This window comes from Colobus angolensis, unplaced genomic scaffold, assembly GCF_000951035.1.
Source record: "Colobus angolensis palliatus isolate OR3802 unplaced genomic scaffold, Cang.pa_1.0 Scaffold169, whole genome shotgun sequence".
NCBI lineage: Eukaryota > Metazoa > Chordata > Mammalia > Primates > Cercopithecidae > Colobus > Colobus angolensis.
The window spans coordinates 1,290,960-1,302,052 of NW_012114810.1; the positions used below are offsets into that span (position 1 = coordinate 1,290,960).

General features: G+C 47.0%; 1 protein-coding gene across 1 annotated transcript in view; it reads left to right on the forward strand.

Annotated features, from left to right (window-relative positions):
- The first annotated feature begins 354 nt into the window (after nt 1-354).
- The window catches only part of BNIPL (BCL2/adenovirus E1B 19kD interacting protein like), an 11,322-nt gene continuing 583 nt past the window's right edge, over nt 355-11,093 (forward strand). Inside the window, exons 1-9 of the mRNA XM_011937831.1 lie at nt 355-548; nt 1,346-1,441; nt 1,907-1,971; nt 2,198-2,428; nt 7,588-7,770; nt 7,963-8,065; nt 8,223-8,354; nt 10,398-10,484; nt 10,668-10,766. Coding sequence (XP_011793221.1) covers nt 508-548; nt 1,346-1,441; nt 1,907-1,971; nt 2,198-2,428; nt 7,588-7,770; nt 7,963-8,065; nt 8,223-8,354; nt 10,398-10,484; nt 10,668-10,766 — 1,037 coding nt within the window. The 5' untranslated portion in view covers nt 355-507. The remainder of the gene's footprint in view (nt 549-1,345; nt 1,442-1,906; nt 1,972-2,197; nt 2,429-7,587; nt 7,771-7,962; nt 8,066-8,222; nt 8,355-10,397; nt 10,485-10,667; nt 10,767-11,093) is intronic.

Sequence of the window (11,093 nt, forward strand, 5' to 3'; positions counted from 1 at the left end):
TTTCTAGTAGAGACGGGGTTTCTCCATGTTGGTCAGGCTGGTCTCAAACTCCTGACCTCAGGTGATCCGCCCGCCTCAGCCTCCCGAAGTGTTGGGATTACAGGCGTGAGCCACCACGCCCAGCCAGAAACACAACGGTTCCTACTGGTTTTTTGCTTGTTTGTGTAAAGAGCAATTTTGAGAGGGATATATGGAGTCTGGAAAGGAGAACAATTGCTTTCCTAGACTCACCCAAGGCTGGCCCCCCCTAGAAAATGCACTCTCCTCCCCAAAATCCACCCCCTCACAGGAGGCAGGGTTTTTCTTTTGGGCAAACCTGCTCCTGGGGAGAGGAGGTGGCAAAACCTGTTTGAAGATGAGGTTACCTCCCCTCCACACCTCCCTCCTTGGAGGCAAGAACTGCAACAGCTGAGACAGAAAAGAGGTAAAGAAGTGTTGGGGGCTGGGACAACCAGCTCCCCAACAACTCCTAGGTGTTTAAAGAAGGAGGCAGGAAGACTTGTGAAGATGGGAACGATACAAGAGGCAGGAAAAAAGACAGATGTTGGGTAAGTAAGATCTTGGCTCACTTGATTGGTAACAGGGAATAAATAGTCCTGAGAGACTTCCCCACCACCCAGCTCTTACTGAGTCAAATCTCGGGTTCCTCAAGGAGACAAGACTGTAAGAGAATTTGCAGAGAAGGGATGAGGGTGGTTTTAGGTAGGAAATATCAGTATGGTATGGATCTGGGGCACAGGGGATTCCAGGATAATTCCCTGGTTTAAAAATAAAGGAAGTTTTTACAATATGTTGTATCTGATAAATCTGCCTGTGTTCTTTATTTTCTAACCCTCACCCTCCAGAATGGCCATTAGGAAAGCTGAACCAGAACTGAGTTTAGGTCCAGGTTCTCGTTGTGGCAAATCTTTCTCCTTACCTTCTTCCTCCACCCCTCCAGCTATGCCATGTTTTCCCTTAGCCACTGCCCAACTGGGTGGAGGAAAGGCAGGCCTGACTAGGTGCCATCTTCCTGACTTTGCTCAGTGATAGCTGGGTGGGTCTAGCTGGGTTCCAGCCAATTGTAATGTGGGATATCTCTAACCCCAACTTCGTAGGTGGAGCAGTTGCTATAGAGGTAAATATGATTAAGTTTACATTCTATCTTTCCTCTGCTCTCAAACCCAACAAGCAGGTAATCTAGCAAGTGGTGAAGGTAAGAGAAACATCTATATAGGAGGCAAGAGATCTGAGTTCTTTTGAAGGCCTGCCCTCTGCTCTGTATCTCAATTGCTGTTCTTCATTTCAATTATTCTTACCTACTATTCAATTCCCTTAATCTTTTCTTCTTGGGGGGCTGTCTTAGGGTCAGGGAGATTGCAGAAGCACCAGAACTAGGAGCAGCCCTGAGACATGGGGAATTGGAGCTGAAGGAGGAATGGCAGGATGAAGAATTCCCTAGGTGAGGATGTGTGAGGGCGGCTGGGAGAAGGGAGGGATGGTCACGAATGGATGGAGGGGATGGCGCAGCAGCTCATGGCTGTAATCCCAGCACTTTGGGTGGCCGAGGCAGGTGGATCACTTGAGCTCAGAAGTTCAAGACTTCTCTGAGCAACATGGCATAACCCCATCTCTACAAAAATATAAAATTTAGCCAGGTGTGGTGGTGCGTACCTGTAGTCCCAGCTACTCAGGAGGCTGAGGTGGGAGGATTGCTTGAGCCCTGGAGGTAGAGGCTGCAGTAAGCTGTGATTGTGCCACTGCATTCCAGCCTGGGCAACAGAGTGAGACCCTGTCTCAAAAAATAATAAAAAAAAAGAAAGCATAGGTGATAAGATCATGGTGGGGAGAGAGAACCTATATATTGAGTCCTGGCTTGATGCCTTTGGTGTATATCTCTGCTGCCTTTTAATCTCTTCCCCTCTAGATTGCTTCCTGAGGAGGCTGACCCTTCTGAAGATCCTGGAGACCCTAAAGGAGATTCACAGGCAGGTAGGTCAAGTAGAAACCAGGCCTCAAGTTCTTGATTCTAGTCCAGTAAAGGGCTATACCACCTCTATCCTTTTACAGTTCCATTTCCCCCTTCCCCAAAGCTCCCCTGCATCAGTCCTTCTTCAGCATTCACCCCATATTATCAATTTCACATACAGGAATTCTAGCCCTCTCGGCCCTCCAACGCACACACCCATCTTGGTTCTCTTTTTCCCCCTTTCTCCAACTGCAGGTACCCCCAGCACTTTAGCCCTGTGTGGCCAGCGCCCCATGCGCAAGCGTCTTTCTGCCCCAGAGTTGCGGCTGAGTCTGACTAAGGGGCCTGGAAATGATGGAGCTTCGCCCACCCAGTCTACGCCTTCCTCTCCTGATGGCAGTTCTGACCTGGAGGTAGACGAATTGGAGACACCTTCAGACTCGGAGCAGCTGGACAGTGGACATGAATTTGAATGGGAAGGTGGGAAACAAACCAGAGGACTCAGCTGGTAGAAGTAGAGGCTAGAGCTAAAGGATCAGGATGGACTTAATGGGACTGCAGTTAGAACTAATAAGGTGGGACCAAGGGCTACAGCCAGCAAAATTAGTTTCCTCAAATGGAACATTTGGGCTTATAGGTCCAATGTGAGAGTAGTCAATAGAGGGGGAGGGGAGCCCTTTGTTTATTAAGGAAAATTTAATATAATGCCTGTTATATCCTATCATGTATAGGACTGGGGTTATAAAGATGAATGAGAGAGGCCCTACAGGTAATTCCCTGCTTAGTAGGAAATAAACATATATAAAAATAATTGCAGGAGCCAGGCGTGGTGGCTCACACCTGTGATCCCAGCACTTTGGGAGGCCGAGGCGGGCGGATCACAAGGTCTGGAGATCGAGACCATCCTGGCTAACACGGTGAAACCCTGTCTCTACGAAAAATACAAAAAATTAGCTGGGCATGGTGGCGGGAGCCGGTAGTCCCAGCTACTCGGGAGGCTGAGGCAGGAGAATGGCATGAATTCGGGAGTAGAGCCTGCAGTGAGCCGAGATGGTGCCACTGCACTCCAGCCTGGGCGACAGAGCAAGACTCCATCTCAAAAAAAAAAAAAAATACAGTTAAAGGTTATGATCTATATATGTCTAGGGTACAGTGTAGACAGGGACAAGGAAAAGTCAGTTCTACCTGAGAGATGTTAGGAAAGGCTTCATGAAGGAGATGATTCTGAGCTAAGTGTTGAAAGCTGAAGCTGACATTTGTCAGGTAGTTGGAGAGAGGGCATTCTAAGGAAAAGAAGCAGAAGCAACTCAAGCAATAGCATGGCATGTTGGGGAATTCAAAGTATGAGCATGACTATTTTAATATGAAGGGCTGGGAGGTGAAGAGAGAATGACAAAAGATAGTGCTGCTGGGTTAAGTAGACAAAGGTCACATCATGGAGGCCCTTGCTGCCATGCTAAGGAGTTTAGGTTTTATCTTGTAGACAATAGGGAGTCATGATAAGTTTTTTTGTTTTTTTGTTTTTGATACAGAGTCTTGCCCTGTTGCCCAGGCTGGAGTAGAGTGGTGCAATATAGGCTCACTGCAACCTCTGCTTCCCGGGTTCAAGTGATTCTTGTTACTCAGCCTCCTGAGTAGCTGGGATTACAGACGTGCACTACCACGTCTGGCTAATTTTTATATTTTTAGTAGAGATGGAGTTTCACCATGTTGGCCAGGCTGATCTTGAGCTCCTGGCCTCAAGTGATCTGCCTGCCTTGGCCTCCCAATGTGCTGGGATTACAGATGTGAGCCACATGCCTGGCCCAGTAAGGTTTTAATGAAAGGAGTAACATGATCAAATTTAATGACTCTGAAAAGATTGGAAACAACCTAAAGATCCAGCAGTAAGATATTACGTTTGTTATGGTGCATCCATCCAATGGAATACTAAATACTAGGCAACATTTTGTTTTTGAGACAGTCTTACTCTGTTGCCCAGTCTGGAGTGCAATGGCACGATCTTGGCTCACTGCAGCCTCAACCTCCTAGGCTCAAGCAATCCTCCTGCCTCAGCCTCCCAAGTATCTGGGACTATAGGCACACGCCACCACACCTGGCTGATTTTTATATATTTTTGTAGAGACAGGGTCTTGCTATGTTGCCCAGGCTGGTCTTGAACTCCTGGCCTCAAGCAATCCTCCTGCCTCAGTCTCCCAAAGCGTTGGGATTATAGGCGTTAGCCACTGTGCCTGGCTATGAAACTATTTTTTAAAATGAAGCAGTTCTTAGGCCGGGAGCAGTGGCTCACGCCTGTAATCCCAGCACTTTGGTAGGCTGAGGTGGTTGGATCACCTGAGGTCAGGAGTTCTAGACCAGCCTGACCAACATGGAGAAATCCCATCTCTACTAAAAATACAGAATTAGCTAGGCATGGTGGCACACACCTGTAATCCCACCTACTCGGGAGGCTGAGGCAGGAGAATTGCTTGAACCTGGGAGGCAGAGGTTGCAGTGAGCCAAGATCGCGCCATTGTACTCCAGCCTGGGCGGCAAGCAAAACTCCATCTCAAAAAAAAAAAATAAGAAAAAAGAAGCAGCTCTTTCTTGCTATGGAAAGATCATGCAGAATGGTGGGTATAATATATTATCATTTGAATAAAAAGCTAAAGAGGCTGGGTGCAGTGGCTCACACCTGTAATCCCAACACTTTGGGAGGCTGAGGAAGGCAGATCACCTGAGCCCAGGAGTTGGGACCAACCTGGGCAACAAAGTGAAACCCTATTTCTACAAAAAAAAATTTTTTTTTAAATTGGCCGGGCTTTGTGGCACACATCTGTAGTCCCAGCTACTCGGGAGGCTGAGGTGGGAGGATCACCTGAGCCTGGAAAGTCGAGGTTGCAGTAAGCCAAGATCATGCCACTCCACTCCAGCCTAGAAGACAGAGTGAGACCCTGTCTCAAAAAAAAAAAAAAAAAAAAAAAAAAAAAAAATTTTAAAAAAAAAAAAACAAAAAAAAAAAAAAAAAAAAAAAAGGTAGAGAAGACAGGAAAACTTGCTCTAGCAGTGGTATAGAGAGTGGATTGGAAAAAAACAGACTAGAGGCAGGGAAAGCAGTCAGGAGGCTAGTACCAAGGCCAGGTGAGAAATACTAAGAACACAAACCAGGATAGCAGTATGGAAAGGATGATGAAAGAATATCATACAGATAGATGGAAGACAATCTGGAGTCCAGTTGATTTCAGGGCTGATAGAGAAGAAAGCGTTTCACATGACATGCAGTTTTCTCGCTAGCCAGGTGTGCTGATGTGTACCCATAGCCCTAGCTGCTTGGGAAGCTGGGGTGGGAGTATCACTTGAGCCCAGGAGGTCAAAGCTGCAGTGAGCAAAGGTCGAGCCACTGTACTCCAGCTTGGGTAGCAGAGTGAGTCCCTGTCTCTAAAAGAAAACAACAACAACAACAATAATAATAATACAGTTTTCTCATTCAGGCAGCTAGATGGATTGAGTCATTCATCAATATAGGAAATATGGCCGGGCACAGTGGCTCATGCCTGTAATCCTAGCACTTTGGGAGGCCAAGGCAGGCGGATCACCTGAGGTCAGGAGACAAGCCTGGCCAACAAGACAAAACCTTGTCTCTACTAAAAATACAAAAAATTTGTTAGCTGGGGTGGCGTGCACCTGTAGTCCCAGCTACTCGGGAGACTAGGCAGGAGAATCACTTGAACCTGGGAGATGGAGGTTGCAGTGAGCCAAGATCGCACCACTGCACTCCAGCCTGGGCAACAGAGCAAGATTCCATCTCAGAAGAAAAAAAAAAAATAGGAAATAGGAAATATGAGGGAGAATAAGAAGAATGATTTATTTATTATTATAATTGTTTTTTTTTTTTTTGAGACAGTCTTGCTCTTGTTGCCCAGGCTGTATTATTAGTATTTTTTCAGAGACAAAGTCTTACTCTGTCACTCAGGCTAGAGTACAGTTGTATGATCACAGCTCACTAAAGCCTTGAATTCCTGGGCACAAGTGATCCTCCCACCTTGGCCCCCCAAAGCAGAAGAGAATGATTTTGAGTTCCATTTTGTTGTTGTTGTTATTGTTTTGTAATATGTAGTTTTATTATTTTTTAAATTTTTTGTAAAGATGAGGTCTCACTTTGTTGCCCAGGCTGGTCTCAAACTCCTGGCTTCAGGCAGTCTTCCTGCCTTGGCCTCCCAAAGTGCTGGGATTACAGGCACGAGCCACTGAGCACAGCCTTGAGTTCCCTTTTGAATCTGGTGATTTGTTGATAACAAGGAGACACCAAGTGAAGATGTACACTCTAGGCATTTAGGGATACGGCTAGAGTTAGAACAGAAGCCTGGGTTAGAGGCTGGGTGTGGTAGCTCATGCCTGTAATCCCAGCACTTTGGGAGGCCAAGGTGGGCTGATTGCTTTGAACTCAGGAGTTCAAGACCAGCCTAGGCAACATGGCAAAACTCTGTTTCTACAAAAAATGCAAAAATTAGCTGGGCGTGGTGGTGCATGCCTGTGGTCCCAGCTACATGGGAGCCTGAGGCTAGAGAATCGCTTGAGCCCAGGAAGTGGAGGTTGCAGTGAGCTGAGACTGTGCCACTGCACTCCAGGGTAGGCTACAGAGTAAGACTCTGTCTCAAAAAAAAAAAAGAAGCCTGGGTTAGAGAGGCAAATTTGGGATTACAGACATCATTTCCTTACTGGTGGAACTGAAGGCATGGGACTAGATGAGCTCATCTAGGGAAAATCATTTAAAGAAAGAAAGAATCTCAGCCAGGCTCAATGGCTCATGCCTATAATCCCAGCACTTTGGGAGGCCGAGGCGGGTGAATCATGAGGTCAGGAGATCGAGACCATCCTGGCTAACACAGTGAAACCCTGTCTCTAATAAAATACAAAAAAAAATTAGCCAGGCGTGGTGGCAGGTGCCTGTAGTCCCAGCTACTCAGGAGGCTGAGGCAGGAGAATGGCGTGAACCGGGAGGTGGAGTTTGCAGTGAGCCAAGATTGCGCCACTGCACTCCAGCCTGGGCGACAGAATGAGACACCATCTCAAAAAAAAAAAAGAAAAGAAAAGAAAGAATCTCAAAAAATACCTGATACTGCTAAGGGTCATCGTGCAAGGTCATCCTAAGTCCATCATCTAGTTAAAAGGTGAAGATAGTGAGTCACAGGAGAAATAAACCAGCAAGATATTGGGTTGATGGGACAAAACAGGGCTAAAGAGTCAAGGAAAAGGCCGGATGCAGTGACTCACGCCTGTAATCCCAGCACTTTGGGAGGCCAAGGTAGGTAGATTGCTTGAGCTCAGGAATTTGAGACCAGCCTGGGCAACATGGTACAACCCCATCTCTACCAAAAAATTAGCTGAACGTGGTGGCACATGCTTGTGGTTCCAGCTACTCAGGAGGCTGAGGTGGGAGGATCACTTGAGCCTGGGAGGCGGAGGTTGCAGTGAGCTGAGATTGCACCACTGCACTCCAGCCTGAGTGGCAGAGTGAGACTCTGTCTCAAAAAAAAGGAAAAAAAAAAAAGGAAAAAATCGAGGAATGACAGATTAGAGTAACAAACTAGGAATCTGAGGAAGTTACAAAAACTGAAGGTAGAAAATCTGCCTCATCCTTCCCCATCCCTCTCTTTTAGATGAACTACCCCGGGCAGAGGGTCTGGGCGCCAGTGAGGCAGCTGAAAGGCTGGGCCGAGGTTGTATGTGGGATGTGGCTGGAGAAGATGGACGTCACTGGAGGGTGTTCCGAATCGGACCACAGGAGCAACGCGTAGACATGACTATCATTGAGCCCTATAAGAAAGTCCTGTCTCATGGAGGTAATGGCTAGCATAAATGGAGGGTAAGAGCTATGGCTTCTTAATAAAATGCCTAAGCTGGAGACTCAGTCATTGGATCCAAAATCTATCCTGTAACTTCCAAAGACCCTCAGAGTCCCTCAACTTAAACAGATATACTATCTGTCAATACATATTTGTTGACCAAATGAATTTTCCCCTTATACTCTCCAGGTTACCACGGTGATGGCCTCAATGCTGTCATCCTTTTTGCTTCCTGTTATCTACCTAGAAGCAGCATCCCCAACTACACCTATGTCATGGAACACTTGTTTAGGTGAGGTGGAAGGCCTGAAGGGCTACAGGGCAGTGTTAGGGAGGGAAAAGTGAAAAAACTCCTTCAAAGATCAGTAGCTGATGGGAGAGTACAGTAATGTTCCTCTCACTCCCTGAAACCCCCAACACATACCTTCCCTGCAATTTCATCCCCCCAGGTATATGGTGGGAACTCTGGAGCTGCTAGTAGCTGAAAATTACCTGCTTGTTCATTTGAGTGGAGGCACAAGCAGGGCCCAAGTTCCACCTCTGAGCTGGATACGCCAGTGTTACCATACCCTGGATCGGCGGTAAGACCTGGGATGAGAGGGCTACAACTGTCTATCTCATCTTTTTTTCCCACCTTTCTATTATTTCTTCTTCCATTTAGTCCTTTCCTATTGTCTTTGTCCTTCCACGTTCCTTTCCCAGCTCTTTTGTCTTCTGTCCTCTCTTGGAGTCAGGGAAATCTAGCTTCAAATCTTGCCATTACCACATTACCATTTACTAGCTATATGGCTTTGGACAAGTCACTTAACCTCCCTGGGCTTCAGCTTCAGCTGGCTGTGTCATCCAGACTGGAGTACAGTGGCACGATCTCGGCTCACTGCCACCTCTGCCTGCCAGGCTTAAGTGATCCTCCTACCTCAGCCTCCCAAGTAACTGGGACTACAGGCATGGGCCACCATGCCCGGCTAACTTTTGTATTTTTTGTAGAGATGGAGTTTCACCATTTTGCCCAGGCTGGTCTCAAGCTCCTGAGCTCAAGTGATCTGCCCATCTCCCAAAGTGCTGGGATTATAGGCATGAGCCACTGCACCTGGCCACTTTAGCTTCTTTATCTGTAAAATGGCAATGATTATACTTTTGCCACTGGGTATTTGTGAAAAGCAATTAAATTAGTGTGGCATATTGCCTGGCACACAGAAAGCACTCTTCTCTTCTCTCAGTCTTGCTATTTATTTCCCTTTCCATACCTCCATTATCTTCTTATCTGCCTTCATCACTGACCTATGTGTCTTCTCTGTCACCAGGCTGTAGTGCAGTGGTGCGATCATGGCTCACTGGAACCTCTGCCTCCCTGACTCAAGCCACTCTCCCACCTCAGCCTTCCAAGTAGCGGGGAGTACAAGCATGCACCACCACCATGCCTAGCTAATTTTTGTATTTTTTGTTGTTGTTGTTGTTAGAGACAGGGTTTTGCCATGTTTCTCAGGCCAGTCTTGAAACTCCTGAGCTCAGGTGATCTACCTGCCTCAGCCTCCCAAAGTGCTGGGATTACAGGCATGAGACACTGTCCCTGGCCCTATGTCTTCTTTTCCTTCTCAGGAATTTTTTTTCCCCTTTTGGTTCCCCTATCTCCCTTTGCTCACTTTTCTCTTCTTGCCCCCTTTCCCTTTTTTGTCCTTGCTGGTCTTCTTCCACCTAGAGTTTTATAAGTAATCTTGGTCATGGAGCGATGTAAAAGCATGCAAAAGGAACTTACGCAAGGGTAGGGCACAAGAGGGAAATGGAGCAGAAAAAGACCAGGTGGCTGGGCGTGGTGGCTCATGTCTGTAATCCCAGCACTTTGGAAGGCCGAGGTGGGCGGATCACAAGGTGAGGAGTTCAAGACCAGCCTGGCCAACATGGTGACAAGTCACCATCTCTACTAAAAATATACAAAAATTAGCTGGGCATGGTGGCATGTGCCTATAATCCCAGCTACTTGGGAGGCTGAGGCAGAAGAATTGCTTGAAACCGGGAGGCGGAGGGTTGCAGTGAGCCGAGATCGCACCACTGCACTCCAGCCTGGCGACAGAGCAAGATTCCGTCTCAAAAAAAAAAAAAAAAAATCTGAAAGGAGAATTTTTTTTTTTTTTTTGAGGCGGGAGTCTTGCTCTGTCACCCGGGCTGGAGTGCAGTGGCCGGATCTCAGCTCACTGCAAGCTCCGCCTCCCGGGTTCCCGCCATTCTCCTGCCTCAGCCTCCGGAGTAGCTGGGACTACAGGCGCCCGCCACCTCGCCCGGCTAGTTTTTTGTATTTTTTAGTAGAGACGGGGTTTCACCGTGTTAGCCAGGATGGTCTCGATCTCCTGACCTTGTGATCCGCCCGTCTCGGCCTCCCAAAGTGCTGGGATTACAGGCTTGAGCCACCGCGCCCGGCAAGAATTTTTTAAAAATGAGGATCATGGAGGGCTAAATAAGATGGGTGGAGCTGAAATTACAGCTGATGGAATGGGGATTAGACCCAAGTACCAGATAAATCTAGAAACTAGAGAAGTGAAGGAAGTTACAGTACAGAAAACAGTTCTACTTGATCTTCACACATAAAGGTGGAAGAAGAAATAGGATGATCTCCTGTTGTTTTTCAGGCTACGGAAAAACCTGCGAGCCCTGGTGGTTGTCCATGCTACATGGTATGTGAAGGCATTTCTGGCACTGCTTCGGCCCTTCATCAGGTACTAGTTCTAGGAACAAGGACTCCCTTCTCCTTCCCCCCATTTTCAAAATCAAGATTAAGATCTTTCTCCACCTTGATTCTTTCTAGCCTTAACCACTCTACCTCTACATTTTTCTTTGCAAGGATTTTTGGGAACCCTTCTCCCAATACAAAACACAGTTGGTTTATTCTCTCTTTTCAGTTCCAAATTCACACGAAAAATCCGTTTTCTGGACAGCCTGGCGGAGCTGGCCCAACTCATATCCCTGGATCAAGTCCACATCCCTGAAGCTGTCAGACAGTGAGTTTCACACTTAAGGATAAAGCTTTGGGGGTGGGATGTGTAAAGCCAATCCCTACTTTTTTAATGCCTTGGGGGACATACAAAAGAACGAAAAGACAGAGGCCCTGCTTTTGGATGCTTTAATATATATGGGAAACTGCACACACCCAGAGAATAAATGAAGGACACTACTGCATCCAACAAGAATAAATAAAAAAAAAACCTATATATATAAGTGCAGAGGCAATAAGAAATAGGCCGGGCACGGTGGCTCAAGCCTGTAATCCCAGCACTTTGGGAGGCCGAGACGGGCGGATCACGAGGTCAGGAGATCGAGACCATCCT